Genomic DNA, 26,924 nt, shown 5'->3' on the forward strand with positions numbered 1-26,924 from the left:
AGTTCTTATGTTAAGATGAAGGCAGCCATCATAATAGGAGGAAAAGATCATGGCATCAAAATAAAAGAGAGGTGAAGGGGGAAATGATGGAGGGGGAAATACCTAAAAGTAAACTCAGTACAAGGTACTGCTGCTATCAACCATGTTTGAAAGGCCCTGCCCTCCCTGCCTGACTCGGCTCCAAGCTAAGGTCCATCTATTAGAAACCGGAGAAATATTCCACAATTTTAAACAGACTGATGAAGGCCCTGGAGACCAGAATGACTCTTGTGCTGTTTTCCAATAGTTGAAATAAATAAACTAATTTCAGTTCTTTCTTGGTGGTGATGGGCTGGGGGGTGAACTCAGTCTGGGAGCTTCAGGGTCACACTGAGTTTATATTAAAATGACTTCAGAGCTGTTAGGAACCAGGCATGATTTTTTTGTTGTTGTTGTTGTTCTGAGTCCTCAAAATTAGGAGGGAAGGGCTGAAGAGATAGCTTAGAGGTTAAGGCACATGCCTGCTAAGTCTAAGAATCCACGTTCTACTCTCCAGATTGCACATTAGCCAGATGCACAAAGGTGAGGTAAGTGCAAGGTTGCACATGCCCACTAGGAGGCGCAAGGACCTGAAGCTGGATATCAGTGGCTGAGGCCCTGGAACATCAACTCTCTCTCTTGCTCTCTCTTAAACAAACAAACAAAATCTTTAAAAAAAATTGTGGTGGCACATGCCTTTAATCCCAGCACTCGGGAGGCAGAGGTAGGAGGATCACTGTGAGTTCAAGGCCACCCTGAGACTACACAATGAATTCCAGGTCAGCCTGCGCTAGAGTAAGACCCTACTTCGAAAAACAAACACAAACAACAACAACAAAAAAAAAAAAGAAAGAAAGAAAGAAAGAAAGAAAAGAAAAAATAGGAGGGAAGTAGGTTTGCAGTGACCCAAGCTTGGATAAGTGCCCCATGGTGCTCTTGAAAAGCCCATAGAACTGAGTGGGTAATGGGATTAATGGTATAGATTGTTCAAGGTTTTACATGTTTATTCTTTAATAAAGGAGGTTTGGTAATCAGTTAAGAACATTTTAGGAGCCAGGCATGGCGCATGCCTTTAATCCCTACACTCAGGAGGCAGAGGTAGGAGAGTTAGCATGAGTTCAAAGCCACCCTAAGATTACATAGTGAATTCTAGGTCAGCCTGGGCTAGAGTGGGACCCTACCTCAGAAAAAAAAAAGAATAATAATAAAAATAAAAGAAAAAAGAATATTTTAGGGCTGGAGAGATGGCTTAGTGGTTAAGGTGTTTGCCTGTGAAACTCAAGAACCCAGATTTTATTCCCCAGGGCCCATATAATCCAGATGTACAAGGTGGCATATATGACTGGAGTTCATTTACAGTGGCTGAAGGGCCTGGTGTGCCAATTTTCTCCCTCCTCTCTCTCTCTCAGATAAATAAAATAAAATAAAATATTTGTTTAAAATATCTTTTAAAAGAACATTTTGGGGCATCTCTTATGGAGTAGATGTCCTGCTAGATGTCACAAGCAGGACAGACTCATGTAAGACATCATTCCTTTATTTAGGAAATGGAGGCGGGGGGGAGGGGAGGTAGAGAAGTTTAACAGTACATATTGCCACAGGTTGGATGTGATGTGTCTCCTTGGAAATTCACACTGAAATTTGATTATAACTGTGGAAACGTTGGGAGGTCACTAAAAGATAACTAGTGTCTTGCTCCTGAGGGTGAGTCCTCACCCTCATAGACTGGATGGATCGCTGCAGGAGCAAGAGGTTAGGAGGTGATGCTACTCCCTGGGCTGCTTTTATTCCAGATGCCCTGCTTGCCCTCTGCTTTCCACATGCACTGATACAGCGCTAGATCCTTGCTGGCTCATGGTCTTCGACTTCCCAGACTCCAGAACTGCGTGCTCAAATAAACCTCATTCTTTTGCCTACTTTTAAATTTTCATTAGAGCAACCAAAAAAGATGAATATGTTAAGCAGTAGTTCTATCCATTGCTAACATAGGCATAAGAGGATCAAGGCCTCTGATCAACCCCTCTATCTGACCTTGATCTTAATAATCTTCAAGTCTAGACATCTTACCTCTGCTAAAACTTTTTCTTTCCATTACAGCTCTCCTTTGAAGTCTCAGGGAATGTGGTAACATTCTTGCAGCATGACCATCTAGGTGCAAATGGGTGACGTATGTGCATGCATTGCTGCCTGCAGACTGAGAACAAAGCTCAGGCTTCACCTCTGCATCTCTTGCCATTAGCAGCCATCCTTGTTCAATTTAAATTGAGTTTCTAATTGTTGTCAAGTGAATAGATTTTCCTAGCAACAAACAATGCTATTCATCTATGTCAATGCCGTTTGATTAAACAGAGGCTGCCTGAAACACAATTTCAAGGATCCTAAAGCCACCACAGAGCTCAGCGGTGAAATGTGTTGTCAGGAATTCGTGATGTCTGCCACAGGGTGGGATTGGGAGTGATGGTGCCGATGCTGATTATCGTTGAATTGGCTCCATCTTCAAGAACTGGCAGGATAATAATGACTGAAACATGTGGGCAACAGTGTATGAAAGTATAACCCGTCCTGGGGAAGCATGGACCAGATAAGTTCAACTGAAACATAGTCCACTTAGAAGGGCAGGAGGGCTGGAGAGATGGCTTAGCGGTTAAGGCACACACCTGCAAAGCCAAAGGATCTAGGTTTGACTCCCCAGGACCCATGTAAGCCAGATGCACAGGGGGCGCACACATCTGGAGTTCACTTGCAGTGGTTAGAGACCCTGGTGCACCCATTCTTTCTCTCTCGCAAATAAATAAATAAAAATAAAATATTTCTTTTAAATGAAGGTTTATGCAGAAGAAAGAAGTAACCACTGTAGAGTACTACACGTTAAGGGTCAGGGTAAAGGACCTGAGACAGAGCAAAGATGGACCAAGACAGAGACAGAGGATTTTATTTAGCTACTCTGAAAGAGTCTTTTTAACTACCAATGTGTACATCAAGGTTTCTTTTTTCTTTTCTTTTTTCCAGGTAGGGTCTTTAGCCCACATGGACCTGGAATTCACTATGTAGCCTCAGGCTGGCCTCGAACTTACAGTGATCCTCCTACCTTTGCCTCCCAGTGCTGGGATTAGAGGCCACCACCCCCAGCTGCATCAAGGTTTCTTAAGGGGAAGAAACTGAGGGGGGTTAGGTAGCTGGTAGCTAATAAGGAGGGAGGGCCCAAAGAGGGAACCTGATGCCTGCCTGCTTGAGTAGAAACAAGAGTTCAGCATCTGATCCAGACATCCAATCAGCTCTCTACTCCTGAGCCAGCCCCTAAGCCCAGACCAATCAGCTCTCTCTCTCACATTCACCTGAGCCTGAGGGCGAAGTCCTCTACAGTACTATTATAAATAGAGGACTTCTGGTTAAGATGGAGGCACAGGAAATAGGACAAAGCAGCCTAGGAGAGAAAAAGCAAAAACAAAACAAAGCAAACAAACATAAAAATGCAATATACACTGTTATACTAAAAAGCGAAGGTTATAAGAAATTATCAACTGCAGCAGAGAAGTAGGAAAGATCCAGAGCATCTAGAGACCACAGAAGCAGGCGCAAGTGGCTCCAGCAGCTGCAGCACCAGTTCTGCCCCGCCATGGCTCAGCCTGAGCCGCAAAAGAAGCCAGGTGAGGAGATTCTCCACTCACACCAGCCTCCTGGCAAACTAAAGAAATGTGCAGGGAGGATGGCAGGGACCAGCTTGTCAGGAAGAGGATCACAGGGACCAGTGGGAGATCTGCAGCCACCATCCACAGCCTCCGCTCTTTCCTCCCCAGAGCAAGAGCCAGCAAGCACCAGAGACCTGGGGAAGGGAGCTCACCTACACAGCACCTGGCACAGGCCATCAGAGCAGTGACCCAGCCAGGCTACCTGAGCCCAGAGCACAACAAAGCAGGAGCGCAGCATAACTGAGACCAAAGCCATCCCAAAAGGTAGCTGGGATTACACCAGGTCAGTACACGCAGAATAAGCCTGGTATATAGGCTTGCATCGGAAGTGCTAATTGTACCTTCCATGTCAGGGTAAATTACATGTTAATTTTTTTAATTTTTCTAGGTAGGGTCTCACTCTAGCCCAGGCTGACCTGGAGTTCACTCTGTAGTCTCAGGATGGCCTCAAACTCACAGTGATTCTCCTACCTCTGTCTCCCGAGTACTGGGATTAAAGGCATGTGCCACCATGCCTGGCTGGATTTGCCATTCTTAAATAAGCTATATTTTGGGCTTGTTATTTTTTGCTTTCTGATTTGTAAAGCCTTTGTCTCCTCCTCTGTCATTAATTGGGGCAGGGTCTCACTAGGTCACAAGCTGACCTTGGAAACCTCCACAGACCAGAAATCTCAGCCTCCCAGTTGATAGGATTAAGGATGTGGGGCAACACACATCCTTAGGGAATTTGACTTTGGTAGAGGATCTGTTTGTCATAATACCTACTCTTGCGTAACTACTCAGTGCTGGTTTTTATTGAATGTTTATATGGTTCAGTTAAGTTTTAGAATTTGCCTGTCTTTTGTTCCACCCAGCGTACTCAAATACTCTCATAGCAGGCAAACCCAACACCTAGGGTCACTTTTGTGGTTACTCTGAGAGTCTTAAGAGTACACCTAGCATCTTAAGCTTAAGAATAAACCTAACCAAGGAAGTAAAAGATCTCTACAATGAAAACTTTAAAACACTCAAGCAAGAAATTGCAGAAGATACTAGGAAATGGAAATGCATCCCTTGTTCTTGAATTGGAAGAATCAATATTGTGAAAATGGCAATCTTACCAAAAGCAATCTACACATTTAATACAATCCCCATCAAATGGCATTCTTCACACAAATAGAAAAAACAATCTAAAAATTCATTTGGAAGCACAAAAAACCCCGAACATCTAAAACATTTTTTTAGCAACAAAAATAAGTTAGGTGGTATCACCATACCTGATTTTAACCTATATTACAGAGCCATAGTAACCAAAACAGCATGGTACTGGCACAAAACTAGGCATGTAGATCAATGGAACAGAATAGAGGCCCCAGATATAAGTCTGGGTAGCTACATCAACCTGATCTTTGACAAAAAATGCCAAAAATACTTTGAGAAAAGACAGCCTCTTCAGCAAATGGTGCAGGGAAAATTGGGTATGTATCTGTAGAAGGATGAAAATAGATCCTTATCTCTCTCCATGCACAAGAATTAAGTCCAAATGGAACAAAGACCTTAACATCAGACCTGAAACTCTGAAACTGCTAGAGGAAAAATTAAGGGAAATCCTTTAACACATTGGTCTTGGCAAAGACTTTCTGAATATAACCCCTATTGCTTAAGAAATAAAATCAAATAATACCAACTGTTAGGAACTAATGAAATTACAAAGCTTTTGTATAACAAAGGACACTGTGAATAGAGCAAGGAGGCAACCTACATAATGAGAGGAAATCTTTGCCAGCTATACATCTGATAGAGGATTAATATCTAGGATATACAAATGACTCAAAAAACTAAATAGTAAGAAATCAAACAACCCAATTAAAAAATGGGCTATGAGTCAGGTGTGGTGGCGCACATCTTTAATCCCAGAACTTGGGAAGCAGAGGTAGGAAGATTGCTGTGAGTTTGAGGCCATGCTGAGACTACATAGTTAATTCCAGGTCACCCTGGACCAGAGTGAGACCCTACTATGAGAAACCAAAAAAGAATTAATAATAAATAAATAAATGGGCTGTGGAACTAAATAGAGAGTTCTCAAAAGAAGAAAAACAGATGGCATGTAAACATCTAAAAAACTGTTCTACATCCCTATTACATCCCTAGCTATCAGGGAAATGCAGATTAAAACTATGTTAAGATTCCATCTCACTCCTGTCAGATTGGCTACCATCATGAAAACAAATGACCATAAATGCTAGTGAGGATGTGAAAAAAGAAGAACCCTTCTATGCTGGTGGGAATGCAATCTGCTCCAGCCATTGTGGAAATGTGTGGAGATTCCTGAGACAGCTAAAAATAGATTTACCATATACCATATGACCCAGCAATAGCACTTCTAGATCCTAAGGACTCAACTCACTACCTTAGAGATAACTTGCACAACCCTGTTTATTGTCACTGTATTCACAATAGCTAGGAAATGGAACCAGCCTAGATGACCCTCAACTGATGAGTGGATAATGAAGATGTGGCACATTTACACAATGGAATTCTACTCAGCAGTACAGAAAAATGAAATTATGAAATTTGCAGGAAAATGGATGGGTCTGGAAAGGATTATACTTAGTGAGGTAACCCAGGCCCAGAAAGCCAAGCACCTCATGTTCTCTCTCATATGTGGATCCTAGCTACAGATGATTGACTTCTATTTGAGTAGGAATAAAACTCAGTAGCAGAAGCCAGTAAGCTCAAAAGGGGATATAAATAAAAGAGAGACTGACTGAGAGAGGGGGGGATATGATGGAGAGTGGAGCTTCAACAGGGAAAGTGGGGGAAAGGAGGGAACTGCCACCAGTTATTGTCTACAATTATGGAAGTTGTCAATAAAAAAATCTAAGTTTCTTTTAAAAAGATTATCAATAGATCCTCAGCAGGAGGGCAAGCACTCTTCGTTGGCTGATCATCTCACCTGAACGTCCAGGTTCCTGTCCTGGTAAGTCTTCCCTCACCTCACTCCCAAGAGGAGACCCCAACCCTACTCCTACATGGGCTATGTACCCCCTCCTGCCTCCCTGATGCCAGGTGCTCTCTGTGCTTTCTTCTCTTTCCTCTCTAAATCCCTCTCAGGTTTCTTCCAGGCCCATTCTCGCTTCCCTCGTGGGTTCTCAGACCACAGGCATGCATCACTTCCCTTCCCTCGGTTGTATACTTCTGTGAACAAATAGCCTTCTCCATCTCATTATATCAAAATTTAAGTTTAAGGACTCTTCCCAGATTCCAAAACTCCCATTACAAAACCTTGCTTAATGGCTAACCTAAGCCTTACAATCAGACAGTCCCAGGTGCAAATCCCACCTCTGTGTTCAGCCTCACGACACACAAGCCTTGTAAGTTTCAATTTCCTCATCTGAAAAACACAAAACCTTCATTCACTCCTTGTGCTGGGGGCCCATGGGAAATCAATGTGCAGAAAATTCACAGAAAATCCTCAATACATATTGGCATTAGATTGGTCAGCCACAGAGAAGGAGCTTTCCAAAGGAGCAAGTGGGCTTCTCTGAAAGACTCCTAACTCAGGGAACTTTTTACAAAACCTGTAAAGTGGCGTCTAACTTGCTCAGAAGATAAGTACATGAGATGGAGCAAAGAGTACTTTTTCCAGGAATGGGAGGAGGTGGAGCGACCAGTGCTCTGTAGAAGCATTTCTGGTGATGGTGTCTGTGGTTGCTGTCGTTGACTTCATTCTTTACTGAATTATAAGTAACCAGATAACTCAACAGTAGAGCAGTAGTAGAAAAATAATTTAATTGTAGACTCTCATCTAAACCCTCTCCCCTAAGGACTTTCCCCTTGATTGAGTGAGTGAGCACTGTGGTTTTAACCACTGGAGCATAGAGCCCAAATGGAGCAAAGTTATAATCAACATAGTGTAGAACCTAGTCTACATTCCAGTCCCAAAGGCCATCCATAATTTACACCAACATACAGACCATGCCAAGATTACATGATGCTGGTGTCAAGACTCTTCCTGGACAGTTAGAGCTCTGCTGTGACAATTATTATGCCTGTGGATACAGGGACTCTGGGGCCGTGAGGCTAAGAAGGAGCCTGAAAACTAAGGCCTCACCTTGAGCAGAGGGGCCGACAGAGGCCTTACTCCTCATTGCTGACTTACTGTTTCCCCAAGTCTGCAGCAACGCACAGACTGCTCCCCACAACCTGGGGCTGGGGCTGGGAGGAACCATTCAGGACACACTGTGTGAAGCCAGGACAAGGGCCATCCATTCTGGGAAGTACATTTGCAAGAAGAAAATATCCTACCTGTGGTAATGGAACAGGCGGTCAGCTGATATTTTCTGAAGTAAGGTAGCAACATTTCTGGCAAGGAGTGAGTCACTGAAACACTTCCTTTCCATTAACAGAGGTGTTACTGTGGAGTGTGCTAATTACAACAGAGCTCTCTTTGTTGTAGCTTATGGCTCTTGCCTGAGCAAGAGTAATGAATTAGCTCCTAAAACTACCCACCTAGCTATACTGTAGTCTGAAGTGAATTAAGAGTTCATAGTGACTGTCTCCAATGCTGTCTTCTATTAGATATATGTTAAGTATGCAAAATATGAAAGGCCACTTAAAACATCTGCTGCTTTGACAGACATTTCTGTGGGGGTAAGGGAGTTAAATAGGCCACTCAATGCCAGCTATAATGAATGCATTTTCTTCAAGTGCTTAAGTCCCCACAGTATAAGTGACCCTGTGTCTCCGGAGACACTGAAGAGATTTGCAGTTCCTCAGGCGAACACAGCTTCCCTGGCACCCAGCCAGCGTGTTCCGACTCTCCGGGACAGTTATTTGTAGTCACAGTGCTGTTAAAGGTAATCACAATTTCTCAAAAGTAATTAATGGGGAAAGCTTTCTCTCTATGTAAGCAAGAGCTCACACACACATTCTCCAATAGCTGCTTCCTAATCCTACTGTTACATTTTGCCTGACTTAACCCAGGCTTTTTACCCAGTTGAGCTACTCTACTCTGAGTTCCAACATACCTTAAATTAGCACAAAAATATTTTCTATGCAGTACAACTTCATTTGAAACTTTCTTTATTTCTTAAGCCTGGTGATTAAATTTTTTGACAAGTAGGTAACTTTGGTTCTATAGTTGTATTACACTAAAAATAAAAAACCCACTGCATTTTATATCAAGCAACATTTAACAAGACATTTAATATATGTCAGTCATATCAATTTACATTCAGAGTACTCCCACAAGGTAGCATCAAGAATAAAAGGACATGGGGCTAGACAGATAGCTGAGCAGTTAGGGAACTTGCCTGCAAAGCAAAAGAGCCCAGGTTCAATTCCCCAGGGCCCACATAAGCCAGATGCACAAGGTGACACATGTGTCTGCAGTTTGTTTGTAGTGGTTGGATGCCCTGATATGCCCATTCTCTCTCTTTCTTCCCCTCTCCCATCCTCTTTCTCTCTCTCTCAAATAAATGAAAATATTTTTAAAAAGAATAAAATGTTGGACTGGAGGCCTGCTCCATATACACCCCTGATACTGAAAACCTACAACAGGGGTAGTCTTGAGCCCTAGGGGTATAACGTCTGCTTCTGTCTGGCTAACTATATATACTATGCTCATCAAACTGCCCAGTAAGCACTTCTCTTAATGTTCATACCTACATATTAATGCTACTCTCACTTTTGGTAGAGAACCTTCTCTTTTCGGATGGCAGTGATGTTGGGATGACTCAGAAGGCATCATGGTGCTGGGAAGAAGTGACAGGAGTGCTCAGCACTGCAATATCTCTATCACACCTTCCAAGGCTCAGGGTCCATTGCAGAAGAGGTGGAAGGAAGAATGGAAGAGTCAAAGAAAGGGTAGGACTCCTTGCAACATCCTCCTCCAGACATAAAATGGCCTGGATATCCATGACCTCATAGTGCCTGACACTACCTACACAAGACCATCATAATATGAGGAAAAGATGATGACATCAAAATAAACGAGAGACTAATTGAAAGGAGGAGGGGATATGATGGAGAATGGAGTTTCAAAGGGGAAAGTGGGGAGAGGGAGGGCATTACCATGGGATATTTTTTACAATCATGGAAGTTGTTAATAAATAATAATAATAACAACTTTTAAAAAAGAATGAAAGAAAAATAAAAAAGAATGTAAGGATGGGGCTGGAGGGATGGCTTAGTGGTTAAGGCATTTGCCTACAAAGCCAAAGGACCCAGGTTTGATTTCCCAGGACCCACATTAGCCAGATGCACAAAGGGGCACTTGTATCTGGAGTTTGTTTGCAGTGGCTGGAGGCCCTGGCGCACCCATTTTCTCTCTCTCCCCCCATCTTTCTCTGTCAAATAAATAAATTTTAAAAAAGAATAAAAGGGGCTGGAGAGATGGCTTAGCGGTTAAGCACTCGCCTGTGAAACTTAAGGACCCTGGTTCGAGGCTCGGTTCCCCAGGTCCCACGTTAGCCAGATGCACAAGGGGGCACACGCATCTGGAGTTCGTTTGCAGAGGCTAGAAGCCCTGGCGCGCCCATTCTCTCTCTCTCCCTCTATCTGTCTTTCTCTCTGTGTCTGTCGCTCTCAAATAAATAAAAAATAAAAAATAAAAATAAATAAATAAATAAATAAAAGAATAAAAGGATACGTATATGTATATTCCAATATGTACAATCCTTTGCAAGATTCATTTTATAATTTAGATTTATAATTGCAAGTTGTTTAGATAATTTGTTTGAAGTTTTGATTTAACAGAATTGAGGCACATATCTTTCTCCAATACAGTAGGTTCTGGGTTCATTTCAAAAATGAAATCACTGGGAACTGGAGGGGTGGCTTAGTGATTAAAGTGTTGGCCTGCAAAGCCAAAGGACTGAGGTTCAATTCCCCAGGACCCACGTAAGCCAGATGCACAAGGTGGCACATGTGTCTGGAGTTCATTTGCAGTGGCTGGATGTCCTGGCGTGCCCATTCTCTTTCTCCTTCTCTCTCGTTCTCGCTCTTGCTCTCAAATAAATAAATAAAAGTATTTTTTAAAAAATGAAATCACTGGATATAGGCATTTAAAGCCAAATTTTCTTTTCTTCTTTTTTTTTTTAGGTTAAGATACAAAAGAATGAGTTTCATCAAAACATCTTTTTTTAAAAAAGTTTTTCTTTATTTTTATTTTTTTTGTTTATTTTGTTTATTTATTTGAAAGCAACAGACACAGAGAGAGAAAGAGGCAGAGAGAGAGAGAATGGGCGCGCCAGGGCTTCCAGCCACTGCAAACGAACTCCAGACGCGTGCGCCCCCTTGTGCATCTGGCTAATGTGGGTCCTGGGGAATTGAGCCTCGAACCAGGGTCCTTAGGCTTCACAGGCAAGTGCTTAACTGCTAAGCCATCTCTCCAGCCCCATCCAAACATCTTTAAGCAAGTGTCATTATACTTTGTTTTCTCTCGTTCCCTTCCCCGCTCCTCCTCTGCGCCTCCCCTCTTCCATGCTAGCTCCCTTCCTTCCTGCGGTCGGCCTCCATTCTGCACTGCGTTCTTAACACTTGTTTTCTGTTACTCTATTTCCCTCCTCCTTAACATCTCTTCCTCTCCCTCATGATCCTCTACAGTTTCAAGACCCCACCCACCATACACACACATACAAATACATACACACACACACGTATACTCACATATGATTTTAGATCTATGATCCACATATAAGAGAAAATAAGCTATTTGTCTGCCTGAATCTAGCTTCCTTCACTTAGCAACATCTGTCATTCAGTTCCATCCATCTTTCTGCAAATGTCCTAATTTCATTTTTCTTTACAGTTGCATAAAATGCCATTGTGTATATGTATTATTTTCTTTTTTAAATATAATTTATTTGCTATCAGAGAGAGACAGAGAGAAGAGAGACACACAGAGAATGGGCATGCCAGGACCTCCAGCCACTTCAAGTGAACTCCAGATGCATGTGCTACTTTGTGCATCTAGCTTTACGTGGGTACTGAGGAATCGAACCCAGGACGTTAGGCTTTGCAGGCCAGTGCCTTAACTGCTGAGCCAACTCGCCAGCCCCACATTTTCTTTATCTATTCATCTTTTAATAGACATGTAGACTGGTTCAATTTCCTATTTTAAATAGCACAACAGTAAGCATAGACTTGAAAGTATCTATGTGGTATGTTGACTTAAGAATCCTTTGGGTCCGGGCGTGGTGGTGCATGCCTTTAATCCCAGCACTCAGGAGGCAGAGGTAGGAGGATCACCATGAGTCCAAGGCCACCCTCAGACTCCATAGTGAATTCCAGGTCAGCCTGGGCTAGAGTGAGACCCTACCTCGAAAAAACCAAAAGAAAAAAAACAAAAACTACAACAACAAAAAAGAATCCTTTGGCTATATATTCACGAATGATGCAACTGGTTCATACAGTAGTTCTATTTAGCATCTATGTTCAGCAGGGAAATTTGCCTACCATTTTTTCTTTGTAGTGTCCTTATTCAGTTTTCAGGATGGATGCTAGCTTTATAGGATTTTGGTAGTATTTTTTTCCTTCTCTATTTCATGGGCCAATTTAAAGTTCAAAGTCCAATGTTCACCAAATTACAGTAAAATCATATATTAAAGTTGCCAATAAATTTTTAAAAGCCCAAGTTTATGGTCTCCATTCTTAAATATGTGGGTCTTCTCTCAGGTGCTTACTTAAGCAGATATTTATGAACGATTACAAACAGATATCCTCAGGATGGGAAGATATAAGCAATACTATAATACAAGCAGAAGTATCTATCCACACATATGCACATAGTCTTACATACAGTAACAAATAAACCTAACATAATCAACTTCAAACTTTCTCAAAACTACGAAAACCAATTTGTAGTAATCATTACTAATATTGCCATGTCTTTGACATGTTGTGGACTGAAACAGTAATACAAATAAAGTATATTATTAAGCTAGCCACTTTGTTTCCACTAGCTTCCAGAAATTTGTTTTCCACAGCTCTATAACTACAGAAAGATAAAGCTCTATTTTTAAAAAATACTTTATTTATTTATTTATTTGATAGAGAAAGAGGGAGAGAGAGATTAAGAATGGGCACCCCAGGGCCTCCAGCCACTGCAAATGAACATCAGACACGTGGGCCCCCTTGTGCATCTGGCTAAAGTGGGTCCTGGGGAATCGAACCTGGGTCCTTTGGCCTTACCGGCAAATGCCTTACACTAAGCCATTCCTCCAGCCCAAAGCTCTATTTTTTTTTATTCAAAGCACAAGCCCTAGCCGGGTGTGGTGGCTCATGCCTTTCCCACACTTGGAAGGCAGAGGTAGGAGGATCATTGTGAGTTCAATGCCATCCTGAGACTATATAGCGAATTCCAGGCCAGCCTGATCTAGAGTGAAACCCTACCTTGAGAAACAAAACAAAACAAAATCCAAGTTCCTATCACATGCAGACAATTACAGTGTGTGTTTTGTTTTCTCTATGTCAAACTGATTTATTTACTGTATATCACAGAAAAGATTTTGAAGATAGACTATTCCCATCATTTTCAAGAAAAGTGGTTAAAGACTATTTTATTTTGTGAGTTGGACTACTAAGTGCTTCATGAATATTTTAAATCAGAGATACATAAAGTCCCAATGCATGCTTTAGACCTGTCATTACTGTTGCAGTGGTGAATCTGACATTAACATAGCACACCACCCTGGTAACAGCCTCATGCACATTTTGCAAGTCACAGAACAGCAATGTAGCAACAAAGCCATCTTCATGTAATGGAACCCCAGTTCTGACAGAAGAGTTCTCTGGATCTGAGCAGTTTACTAGGAGTGACTAATGGTCATAGAGCTAAAGGGTCTTAAAAGTAGAAAACAAAATAACTCAGAGATTTTCTAATCCAGGGGCAAGTATATGGCATACATATAACTATGCCCAAATCTTAAATTCATGACACATTCATCATCAATTTCAGAACTGTTTCCAAATCATTCTCAACAAACATTGCACCACATAGGATAATCCACTACTTATATGTCTCTTTCTGACAAAAAACAAAGTCCCAAACAGTGTATCAAATGGATGCTTTATTTTCACACAGCTTTTTAATGAGTCAGTTACATTATCTCAAAGTCTCATTTTGTTGTTAAGTTCCTGTTAGACCTCATAGTAGTGTCCTCAAGAGGTCTATAATCTAATTTTGAAGAGGAAAAGATGGGCATGCCTGATGCCTATTCAGACTATTTTAATCCCTGTTACGGATACAGATCTGAAGGAGCAGAAGCAGATAGAATTTATGGAGGAAATGGAGTTTGTTAAAAGTTTTGTACTTATTCATTCAACAAAGAATGTTCTTGGGTCCTTACTGTCTGGGTCATTCATAAATGTCCCAACAAGCCAGGTGTGGTGGCGCACACCTTTAATCCCAGCACTCGGGGGGCAGAGGTAGGAGGATCACCATGAGTTTGAGGCCAGCCTGAGACTACAGAGTGAATTCCAGGTCAGCTGAGTTAGAGTGAGACCCTCCCTCGAAAAACCAAAATAAATAAATAAATAAATGTCCCAACAATTGTACTGAGCTCTACAAAGCAATGCTGTGGGCAGAGAGACCTCCCTCAAGGGCCTCTGGTTGGTCAGGAGGCAGAGAAATCAGACAGAGAGTGAAAAATACCTGGCAGAGAACCTGCCCAGCAGTGGGAAAGCCTGATGGTCAGAAGCAGAGCTGATGGAGCTGGAGTGCCAGGTCATTTTCTAACTGTCAGCTGGACAGATGTGTGGAATACACATTGAGCACTTAGGACAGCACTTGGCAAAGAGTGGCACTACATCTTAGATCTTAACATATGTGAAAGGAAGTGAGGGTGTTCTGTGTCTCTTGGAAAAAGAGCGGGTAGGGGTCATCCAGAAGAAGGAGGCGTTTGGCAGAGTCTTGAAGGACAAGGCAGGCATGACAGACAGTGGGTGGCTTTGGATGCTATGCTAAAGAGATGGCTTCCTTACCCTCAGGGCAGTGGGAAGCCATGGGCCATTAAGTCCCAAAGAAATCTGATCTGCTTCTTAGAAATGTCACTCAACTCTAACTGTTGTGGGGATTTTAATGATGTCCTCCAAACAGACTGGCCCATGTCCCAGTCTCTGAAACCAGAAAATAGTGTCTTATTTGCAAAATGTATTTGATTTAGTTCAGGATCCTGAAGGGAAGGTGACACAGACAAGCTCTCAGGATCAGCAAGACAGAGACCACACACATAGCCCATATCCTGCTCTGGATAAGCCTTCACCAGGTCTTTCCACACCATGGGCAAGTAAGTGTGACTTTCGTGGGCCTCATTCTATCCAGCATCATTTCTCTCTCCATCTCTACATTTTTCATTTGTGTGTGTGTGTATGTGTGTGTGTGTGTGTGTGCAGTTGCTTATGTGTGTGGCATATATGTATGAGCGTGAGCACGCATGTAGAGGTCAGAAGACAACCTCCAATGTTGTTCCTTAGACATTGTTCATCTTTGTTTGAGACAGGGTCCCTCACTAGCCTGAAACTCACCACTTTGGTTAGACTTATCACCTTCTTCCACCTCCCCTTCTTGCTGTTAACCCAAGAAGTCAGGATGATTCCCCGATGTCTGTGTGGCTTCCTCCATCACCTCTTTCCAGTCTTGACTTGCTGGTCACTTCTTCAGTCTCACTATGGCCCTTCCTATCAACCTACTTGAAATTGCAACCCCCACCTTCCACAACCACACCATTTCCATTTGCTATACTCTGCGCTGCATTGTTCCTCACTCCATTTACTCTCTTGCCTCCCTCCCTAGAACATAAGGGTGGGGAGTTTGGTTCTCCGTTGTGTGACCTGCTTGTGTGAACAGTCCCTTGACAGACAGTGGTGGTCAACCCTGTTTGCTGAGTGAATGAACGATGTGAGTGTTGATTACCCCAGGTATACCAAATTTCATGGAGTATAGAGCTGGGCCCAGAACCAGTATGAATCATAGCTGGCCTGTCCTCAGAGGTTTCACAGAATCATGAACAAACAGAACAAGAAACAGTATATGCCAAGTCCAAATGAGCACTGCCAAACATACGCCAGAAGCACTCCAAAGAGGAGACACAAGGTTGGGTAAGGTGTTACTAAGAACTTGGAAGAATGAGTTCAGAGTTTGACAATGGAATTGGAGTCTACTGATGGTGATGGCTTCCCTCACTCCGAAGGAAAGGCTGTACAATGAATAAGCTGGCCGGGGCACGAACAGTGCCTGCTGCCTGTTCTGAAGCTCCCCAGGCTTGGCTCTACAGATCGCTGCCAATAACTAAGTGGAAAAGGAGATGAGACTTTCCCTGAGTGTCTCCCCAGCCCTCCACGTGTACTACTGTGGTGACAAGAGTTCTCCCTCATTCTGCATGCACACAGTTCCCACTAAGAGCACAAATTTTCTTCCCTCAAAATATCTGCTAATTAAAGAAGTTGAAAATTAGGCTATAAGGCATTAAACAAAACAATCCTTTCTATTTCCCTTTTCAAAAAATGAAATGTGGGCTGGAGAGATAGCTTAGCAGTTAAGGTGCTTTGCCTATGGAGTCTAAGGATCCAGGTTCAATTCCCCAGTACCCACATAAGCCAGATGCACAAGATGGCACATGAGTCTGGAGTTTGTTTGCAGTGGCTAAAGTCCCTGATGTGCCCATTTTCTCTCTGTCTGTCTCTATCTCTCTATCTGACACTTTCTTGATCTGTCTCTTTCTCTCTCTCAAATAAATAAATAAAATATTTTAACACATGAAATGTGGGGCTGGAGAGATGGTTCAGCAGTTAAGGCACTTGCCTGTAATGCCTATCAGCCTGGGTTCAGCTCCCCAGTACCCACATAAAGACAGATGCACAAAGTGGTGCATGCATCTGGAGTTTGTTTGCAGTGGCTGGAGGACCTGATGTACCCATTCTGTCTCTTCTATCTCCTTCTGCTTGCAAATAAATAAATAAAATATTTTTAAAAAATAAAATGTTATAAAGACTGGTGTTGGCATTTTACAGAGCATGTCATCAAAACACTTGAGCCTCAATGTAGACCTCGAATTATATGCTGGACACCAAACAGAACAGAGACATGATTCCATAAGAAAATATTAATTTTCTCATATTTAAATTACCCAGAATTTCCTTGAAACAACATTTACCAAGGTACCTATTATATACCTACCAGTTTCTCAATCAACTCTAGTCAGTAATATCCCCATTTGCCAGATAAGAGAACTGAGAATCCCAGAGAAGCAGAGGAGAGCCAGGTAGAACTCAGGACTCAAGTTCAGGGCTCCTGACTGCAGGCTGTCTGCTTAGCGTGCTGTTCTGCAGAAGCAGGCGGGGGGGGGGGGGGCATGCGACTGAAATGATTCTTATGGCATTTTCTTACTTTTTAAAAAATATTTCTTGTTCATTATTTATTTATTGATTTGAGAGCGACAGACACAGAGAGAAAGACAGATAGAGGGAGAGAGAGAGAATGGGCGAGCCAGGGCCTCCAGCCACTGCAAATGAACTCCAGATGCGTGCGCCCCCTTGTGCATCTGGCTAACGTGGGACCTGGGGAACCGAGCCTCGAACTGGGGTCCTTAGGCTTCACAGGCAAGCACTTAACCGCTAAGCCATCTCTCCAGCCCTCTTACGGCATTTTAAGAAAGGCTTCTCTGGTGAAGGCACTAGGTGTCTGAAAACTATAGTCAGTAGGGGGTGGTGGCACACGCCTTTAAGCCCAGCCAGAAAGGGGGATCACCATGAGTTCAAGGCCAGCCAGAGACTACACAGGAATCCTGGGTCAGCCTGGACTACAGTCATACTCTCCCTCAAAAAAAAAAAAAAAAAAAAATCAACAACAGCAACAAAAAGATCATCACCTAGTTAATCCCTCTAATTTTTTGAGCAAGAATTTAAGAAACATATAGCTCAAACATTTGGCCATGAAAAAAAGAAACAAACTTCCACACCTAGAGGGGATGACCTGTACTTGCATTTTCCCTTACAACCCCTATCTTGGAAGATCAGAGATGAAGCAACTCACTACATTTTTTTTTTTTTTCTGAGACGTCTCACATAGCCCAATCTGGCTTCTCAAACTCACCATGAACTCACCAGCCTCCCTGTTCTACGTCCTCAGTGATAGACTGCAAAACTGCACCATGTCCAGCTTAAGAAAGTCTTTGCCCTTCATTTCCATAACCAAAATATTTTACATCATCATGGCCGACTTATAGTAGGGACCAAATATTTCAATGGCTGTCATCAGACAATTTCACCAGGGTAGTTAACACATTTGACACATTTTCCTTCTTTAAAGTGTACATGCCAAAAAGTCCAGAAAGGAGGCCACACGAGAGCACTGGTGGCTTCACAGGATCAAGCAAGGCAATACAAAAAAAAATCACTATCACGACCCTCGCAAGGGCTTATCCTCCGTTCCAGATCTAAGTGGCTGGGATTTCAACTGCTTCTTGAACAGGTGAACTAGTGTTCACTCCACAGGGAAGGCTGCGTTTTCACTCAGACCCACTGTGCTCCCAGCTGCAAAGGGGAGGAGATAGCCTGGATACACTGGAGGTGGTCTAAGCTTGGTACTTCTCAGACTAGAGGCAAACACATGACAGGGACTGCCTTATGCTTCTGTCAGAAGGTAAAAACACCTGGCAAGACCTCAGCCGGGCACTTGAAATTTTCAAATGGTAGACTTCCTTTATGGCAGCGACAAAACAAAAGAAACCACTAGGGTCAAGCTCCTGGGACTCCCCCACATTACAACTTAGGAAAGGGTCCATATGAAACCACACGCCATGCCCGCAACATGAGCAGGAAACCTTTCTTGACCTGAAGAAGCAGCGGCTCAAACTCCTTTTCCAAACCTCCCACGGGCTGGTGTTCCAATTGCTGGTTGGTGACACTTGTGACAAGTTGGGATCTCAGAAGTGCCCAGGGCTGCAAACACCCTTAGAGCTCTTCCCCCAGGGAGACATAAGCCTCAGGTCCTGCCCTAAAGCTTTCCAAGGGAGTTAAGTAAGAAAGGATTGTGCTCGCATCAGTTGGGAAAACAAACAAGGCCAGTTCTTGAAGTCAAACCACAATCTATTGGGCCTGCTATTTAAATGTGGCGAGAAGGATAAACCTTCCCTGAGAATGCTCCAAACCATAAGGCACTTCCTGAGGAGAAAGTCAACACTTGGTTCTCTACCATTCTCCTTTCCTCCCACAAATGTCCTCTGTTAAGGCAATTCCAGGATGTTATTTATTTACTAGAACCTGACTTTCTTCTGTGTAAGGTTCTGGAGGAGCTGATCTGACCCCAAGGATCCTATTAACTTCTAAAGGCTACGCCCCCCCCCCGGGACGGGGTAGGGGGCTTTGGAGGGAAGCAAGCCACGGTGAATATTCTGAGGCCCCCGAAGCAGTAGAGAGAAAGGTACAAGTGGTGGGGAGGAGTAGCGCCAGCTGCCCCCATCTCCTTCCAGGGGGTGGGCTTCAGTTTCCAAACAGAGGTGGAGCCTCCCAAGGAATCCACTTACCCCCCCCCCCAAAGGGTGCACCCGCCCTCACCTGCCTGGGACCACCTCACTTGTGCAGGACCCCAGGGTATGAAGACCCACAAGCTCCCACCCCAAAGAAGGGCATCCAGAGCACAAGTTAGAAACCTCGCCAAAGATTCACTCTAAATACCAGTTACTGAGACCTCTGAGCAATGGCTGGGACATCACCTAGCCAGTGGGGTGCACACGTGTTAAAAAGCAAATATTAATAGCTTAAATTATCTCTCTCAACACAACATGGAGAGGACATGACCCAGGAGGAAGAAGTGTGCTGTCTAGTTTTCTTAGCTCTCTAGCCCCGAGACCGAGTGTGGGCCACAGCTGCATGTCCGGAATTCACGGCAGGAATCTATCGGTAGGAGGAAGGAAGGAATCACGCAGGAAGACGCCATCCCTTCGCCCTGGAGCAGCGCGAGGGGCCCCAACATCGTCTCCAGGGGAGCTCGGCCATCCCCCCCCCGCCCCCCGCCAAGGGACTCCCCACGCTCCGTGCGGGGGGCAGCCTGGAAAGGCAGGATCCTTCGCGCATTTCGGAGACAGCCGGAGCCGCAGCTCGCGGAGCACCCGAAGGGGAGTCCCCAGGGAGGGAGCTTTGTTCCGGGCGAGGGGAGCGCTCGGAGAAGGGTGGTGGGGGGGAGGCCGAGGCCTGGAGGGACGTCCACGCCGAGCTCCCCGGCCCCGCACGCGGCCTGGCTCCAGGCGCGCGCCTCGCCCGCCCGCTCGCCCACCCGCGCGCCGCGCTCACCCAGCACCACCGCGGCCACGGTGGAGAGCAGCAGCCAGTTGCTCCGCAGGGAGCGCCGCCAGTCGCAGCCTCTCCTCGCCGGCTTCCCCATGGCGGACGCCGAGGACCGAGACGGACGGAGGGACGGAGAGAAGGAGGGACGGCTCTGCACGGACGGATGCGCGGAGGAGCGCGCCGGCCGCTGACTGTCACCGCCGCCACCGGGGACCGCGCGCCGCGCCCGCCGCACACAGCGCGGGGCTTTTGCGTGGCGGGCGCGCCCGGCTCCTCCCGCCGCCGCTCGCGGCAGCGCCCGGGCCAACCAGCGAAGAAGGGGGGCGGAGCGCGGGGCCGGTGGCAGCGGGCGTGGGTGCCCGGGTCCCGCGAGGGGAGTCCCGCCTTTGAGCCCTTCTGCGCCTGCAGGGTTTGCGGAGAACGGACTGCTGCTCCACACACCCGGGAACGCAGGGTCCGCGCAGGCTGGGGACAGGCTTCTCCTGGGGTCCCCTGGTTCCCCTGCGAGTAAACCCTCAGAAGGCAGAGCAGACTGTGGAACTTTCCCACCGGGCCTCTAATCCCCGCGTAGCATTATTTAACAGACCCCCACCCCCAACCATACACTTGATCATGGGAAGGGAGGCTTGCGCAGGATCTCCCTGGGTACAGGTTTGGCCATGCTGTTTTCCTAGGGAGACTGTGATCCCTGGCACAGCCTCACTGTTCCCCTGCTAGGGCCTCACTCCGAGGCTGGCACTCAGCAATTAGGACTGACGATCCTGCCAGGCTGGTGTGGGAAGGTATGGTTGGACCCATTCCCAAGGCCAAACACCTTGTAGGATATAGTTGGAGAATCTGGGTCAATGGGTCCATCCACGCTGTGCCAACTGAATTTCTTGCTGTTTTCACCGACACTAAAAGTCTTTCCTTGCCCTTAGCATATATCACCACCTCCACAGCAGCTCTAAATTGTCTTACTGGTTTTCCTAAAATTAAGTCAACCCTGTAGTTCGTTTTTGTCATCGAATCTCCTCCGAGAATTTCCCAGACTACTTTACTTGATGACTAGAAACTTACAATTGAGCTTCATTCCTTTAGCATAAGTTGATTAAGAAAAATAAATAAATAAATAAATCCTGGGGTTGGAGAGATGGCTTAGCGGTTAAGCGCTTGCCTGTGAATCCTAAGGACCCTGGTTCGAGGCTCGATTCTCCAGGACCCACGTAAGCCAGATGCACAAGGGGTCACATGCATCTGGAGTTCGTTTGCAATGGCTGGAGGCCCTGGAGCGCCCATTCTCTCCCTTCCTCCCTCCCTCCCTCCCTCCCTCTTTCTCTCTGTCTGTCGCTTAAAAATAAACAAAAATTAAAAAATAAAAATAAATTCCTTAACAAGATACTGAATTAAGAGTTAGCAACCAAGTACACTTTAGTACGAATGAGTCAATCAGCTCCTATTCCCACAAAGTAAACAGAGAAGGAAGGAGAGGGAAAACTCAAACTCATTGAAAAAAATGACAGAAGAAGAAAAACTATGAAAAAAATAAGTGTCAAAGATTTGGGACAAGGTGCTTAACTGTGTGAGTGTCAGTTTCTTCATCTGTGACCTGGGTGCTCCTCCCCCTTACCTCCTGAGTATTAAGTAAAGACGGCACAGGTATGGACTGTGGCCTGGCACACAAGGGACATCAGTACTGTTGACTTGGAGTCAGCCCAGATTGGCAGCCTCTAACTCCTTGTCTCTTGTGGCCTCTGTCACTCCCCACCACTGCTGACCTACCAAGCCTTTGAGCCTTCACGTATTGACCACTACTAATGGCTCTCTAGAAGGACAAAAGCCCTAATGACCCTCATACCTTCTCACCTTGATAATGTGTACTCATTCTTTTTAAAATCTTTTTAAAGATTTATTTTGATTTATTTATTAGAGTCAGGAAAAGAGAGAGTGTGTGTGTGAGAGAATGGGCGCACCAGAGCCTCTAGCCATTGCAAATGAACTCTAGATGCATGCACCACCATGTGCTTCTGGCTTACGTGGAACCTGGAGAATCAAACCTGGGTCCTTAAGCTTGGCAGACATGTGCCTTAATTGCTAAGCCATCTCTCCAGTTCCCAATGCTACTCATTTTTGTTACACAAGTTTAAAATAGTGTGCTAAAAAGATGAATGAAATCTCACTTATCTCAACAGATTTCTGTTAATTTTGAACCAATTAAAACATCTTGGGCCTGAGAGATGGCTTAGCGGTTACAGCATTTGCCTACAAAGCCAAAGGATCCTGGTTCAATTCTCCAGGACCCACATAAGCCAGATGCAAAAGGGGTCACATGCATCTGGAGTTCCTTTGCAGTGGCTGCAGGCCCTGGCACACCCATTGTCTCTTTCTCTGTCTGTCTCCCCTTTTTTCTCTCTCTCAAATAAATAAATAAATAAATAAAATATATTTTAAACAGATCTTTGGGCTGGAGAGATGGCTCAGAGGTTAAGGTGTTTGCCTGCAAAGCTTAAGGACCCTGGTTCAATTGCCCAGTACCCATGTAAAGCCAGATGCACAAGGTGGAACATACATCTGGAGTTTGTTTGCAGTGCTGGAGGCCCTGGCACACCCATTCTCTTTCCCTCTCTCTCTCAAATAAATAAATACAATTAAAAAAATAATCTTCTAGAAAAGGAGGGGTTGCAGGCTCTCCATGCTTAATCCTCACTACCGAGTGAGGCATTCTGCATGTTGTCTCAGAAGCTTGAGCATAGGATAGGGTATAAATATCAGAAATGCCACAGAATCTGATAAGACACTGGATGCACTAACTGCTAATGTGTTTTTCCCACCAGTGTAGCCCAGACAGATCTGGGGTTCTCTATGTATAGCCCATGCTGGCCTCAAACTAGCAATAGTTGGGCTGGGGAGATGGCTCAAAGGTTAAAGGCTCTAGCTTGGGGCTGGAGAGATGGCTTAGTGGTTAAGGCGCTTGCCTGTGAAGCTTAAGGATTCATGTTCGACTCTCCAGGTCACATGTAAGCCAGGTGCACAAAGTGATACAAAAGCACAAGGTCGCACATGTGCACAAGGGTGCACATGCGTCTGGAATTGGATTGCAGTGGCTGGAGGCCCTGGTGTACCAATCCTCTCTCTCTTTTCTCTCTCTCTCATAAAATTAAAAGGTCAGTTTCTTAGGCTTGCCTCAAAAAAGAAAAAAAAAAAAAGGGTGCTTTTTTTTTTTTTTTTATAAAGCCTGACATCCAGGGTTCAATTCCCCAGTACCCACATCAACTCAGATGCACACGGCACATGTGTTTGGAGTTTGTTTACAGCAGCATCAGGCCCTAGCCACCCATATGCAGCTTGGAAATAAATAAAACTATGTCTAAAACAAACTTCCAGAGCTGGAGAGATGACTTAATGGCTTAAGTGCTTGCTGTGAAGCCTAAGGACCCAGGTTAGATTAGCCAGAACTACATAAGCCAGATACAAAAGGTGACATATGCATCTGGGGTTTGTTTGCAGGAAGGTTATCAGCTTATGAACAGGAATGAGATACCAAGTCTAGTCTTCATCTTGCATGCAGGTGGGCAAATGGAAGAGGAGGAGGAAGAGGCACAAAGAGGTTAAGCAACTTGCCCAAGCTTCCTGTGTTGGTAGAAGAGAAGCAGAGATTGACGTGGAAGGCCTGACTCCAGAAGGTGTGTCTTTAATTAAAGTCCTCTTGTGTGAGGAGCACACACGGGATTGCACTGGGAAATTACTCCTGAGCTTTAGGTTTGCTTGTCACAAGGTCTTTAAGAATCCATCTGTTCATGAGCTGGTAACCTCCTCCATGTAGACCAGCTGACTGAAAGCTGGAAGAAGCCATTCTACATGTAGTTCAATGGGAGAAAGAGAAATCATCAGTGAAGATACTCAACAGTGGACACTGCAAGCCTTATAATTGGCCAGCCAGGCCAAATGAGCCAACAGGTGCAATAGTAGCACATCTGTCATGGTGGAAACCAACTGCCCTCCAATTGGACTAGAGGCCAGCTCCATGGGGAGAAACACATCCCTGATACTGAAAACTTAAAACAGGGGTAGTCATGAGCCCTAGTGGTGTAACATCTGCTTTTGTCTGGAAAAATGTATATAGTATGCTTATCAAACTGCCCAGTAAGTACTTCTCCTAATATTTATACCCTTATATTAATGCTACTCTCACTTTGGGTAGAGAATCTTCTCTTTTCAGATGGCAGTGACCTTGGGATGACTCAGAAGGTATCATAGTGCTGGAAAGAAGTGGCTGGAGTACTGAGTAACATCTCGATCACACCTTCCAAGGCTCAGGGTCTAATGCGGAAGAGGTGGCGGAAAGAATGTAAGAACCAAAGGAAAGATAGGACTCCGTACAACATGCTCCCTCCAAACATAAAATGGCCTGGATATCCATGACCTCACAGTGCCTGACACTACCTACGCAAGACCATCATAAGAGGAGGAAAAGACCATGACATCAAAATAAAAGAGAGACTGATTGAGAGTGGGAGGGGATATGATGGAGAATGGAATTTCAAAGGGGAAAGTGGGGGGGGAGGGAGGGTATTACCATGGAATACTTTTTATAATCATGGAAAATGTTAATAAAAATTGAGGAAAAAAAAAAGAATCCATCTGTTCATACCCTGGTGCCCTAAAGTGTAACACTTAAGCTGATAGGAGCAGCAGGTGACAGCTGAATTCTCTTGTCACTGTGGCTGCATCTGATTCCAACAGATTCCCAAGCCAGAGCCAAAGCATGGTGCTGCAAGCATTGCTCTGCACACAGCAATGGAGAGCTCAGCGCTGAACTTGCTGTTTCCACCTGTCTCTGGCTGGCTGACTCCTCCCGTTCCCACAAATGGTCTCATATGGGTGTGAGAGAGCCATTTCCCGGTGAGCCCTACCTAAGGGGAGACTGTGCACTGCTCTAGGAAGACAAAGTTCACTCTCCCAGGACAAGAGCTTGAAGTCACATAGGAAAAAAATTGGAGGGTTGATTTTGCTATAAGAAATGTTAACATCCTTTTTAATCCCTTCAAATCCCTTCATGTGAAGAGAACTTTGGATAGTTCTTATTGATTATATTTTGCGAATAAGATAACTCCTCCTCCTTCTTTTCTCCTCCTCTTTCCTTCTCCTTTCTGGTCTTTCCTTTATTGTTCCCCCCCCCCCCTTTTTGAATGTTGACTCATGGACTCTCCAGTTAGTGATTAAAGGAAGACTTTGGCTTTGTCGCGCGAGGTTAAGCCAGCAGATGACAGCCCGACCTTCTATATCAATTGGAATAGAGATGAGAAAGGCATTCAGCAAACAGAGGCCAAGCCTTTGTGGTCCAGCTTTTTTGGAAGTGGCTTAATGGCCATAATCCACCATCACGAAGCAGATACGTTAGCATGGCTTTATACTGGGAAGAGGGAGGAGGCTACAAGACGGAGTTCTTCAGCTCCTCAACACGTCCCCTGTGACCACTGGGGATGAGGACACTGTTGGCATGGTCAAGTGCTGTCTCTGACAGTTTCTTTCTCTTCCAATCTTGATCTTCTCCTAAGTTATATTGGAATTACAAATCAAAGACAGAATTTTAATTCATTAAACCCGTACAGTAATTCTCCAAACAATATTTTATAAAGATGATGTGGATGGAAGTAACTTATTAGGTGCCTTTGAACTCTGAGCTTCAACAGAACTCTGCCCTATTATTTTATTGCCCACTAAGGAGATGAATAATGAACTTTAAGAAATTCTGCTTCACGGGGCTGGGGAGATGGCTAAGCAGTTAAGGTATTTGCCAGCAAAGCCTATGGACCAGAGTTTGATTTTTAGTACCCATGTAAATCCAGAAGCACAGGGTAGCATATGCTTCTGGAGTTCACTTTCACTGGCTAGAGGTGCTGGTATGCCCATTCTCCCTCTCTCTCAAATAAATAAATTTTATTCATACACACCTACCCCCCCCCACAAGCCAGATGCATAAGGTGGCATATGTCTGGAGTTCATTTGCAGTGGCTGAAGGCTTTGGCATTCCCATTCTCCCCCCCCCCCACATACCTCTTTCTCCCTCTGAAATAAATAAAATAAAATAAATATTAGAAAAAAACCAAATAAATGTTATAGCCATACTAATGTGAGTGAAGCAATTCAAATTTAAAATTGCAGGATTTTGATCAAATTAAAAAAAAATTCTTGCATTTCTTTTCTCTTTGAAAATATTGGTTCTTAAAGACATCAACAAAAATACTTTTTAAAAAAGGTTTAGAGAGACTTTATTAGATTGAGAGAGGAAAGAGAAGAAAGTATCGAGAGCTCCTGCCATGTGGAGGGCAGGAGTACTGTACCCATGTGGGAGTAAGGGCCGGGCTCTCCCAGTGAGGGAGGATGCTTACCAGAACCTGGAAGCTCAGGAGCAGCCAAGAGAGCTTGTCCCCTGGCACACAGCTATTCTAACCTCACTGCGAGAGCTTCACCTGAGAGACAGCTGATTGGTCTGGGCTAGAGGCTGGCTCAGGAAGAAGCCAGCAATGATGGCAAGTTCTGGGGGTGAACTTGACCAACCACAATGCCAGGATTAGATTTATACTCTAGGAAGGGGGACCTTCCTCCCAGGAGGGGCTCAGGTTGTTTGTGGAAAAACAAATTGAGGGAACTCCTTTAGGCAAGAGATAAGAAGTCGGATTATCTGTTTATCTACAGCAAAGTAGAGATTGCAAGGGCAGACTTAACATTTCTGCCTTTACTTTTGGGGACCCAGTCCCCCTAACTGCCTCATCTCCCCAACCCCTCTCAAGAAGTTACCCTATCTGTCTTTAGGGAATCAGACTGGAGCCAGATGGCTTTTTCAAGCTGAGTAGGGTCTATGGGTGTGGCAGTTGGGAAACTTCTGCAGTGGGACTGTCTAAGGGACCCCAACAAGGACAAATACTTATTTTCTGTGGTACACATGTAATAGTTTTTGTTTTTTGCTTC

General features: G+C 44.5%; 1 protein-coding gene across 2 annotated transcripts in view; it reads right to left on the reverse strand.

Moving 5' to 3' along the window:
* Positions 1–20,153, reverse strand: part of Slc1a1 (solute carrier family 1 member 1) — a 99,280-nt gene extending 79,127 nt beyond the window's left edge. The window contains exon 1 of one of the 2 annotated variants that reach the window (XM_045130835.1): positions 19,980–20,153. In XM_045130835.1, coding sequence (XP_044986770.1) covers positions 19,980–20,070 — 91 coding nt within the window. In that variant the 5' untranslated portion in view covers positions 20,071–20,153. The remainder of the gene's footprint in view (positions 1–19,979) is intronic. The other variant, XM_045130829.1, reaches the window with a different exon arrangement.
* Positions 20,154–26,924: the final 6,771 nt, after the last annotated feature.

Source organism: Jaculus jaculus, chromosome 1, assembly GCF_020740685.1.
Source record: "Jaculus jaculus isolate mJacJac1 chromosome 1, mJacJac1.mat.Y.cur, whole genome shotgun sequence".
Taxonomy (NCBI): Eukaryota; Metazoa; Chordata; class Mammalia; order Rodentia; family Dipodidae; genus Jaculus; species Jaculus jaculus.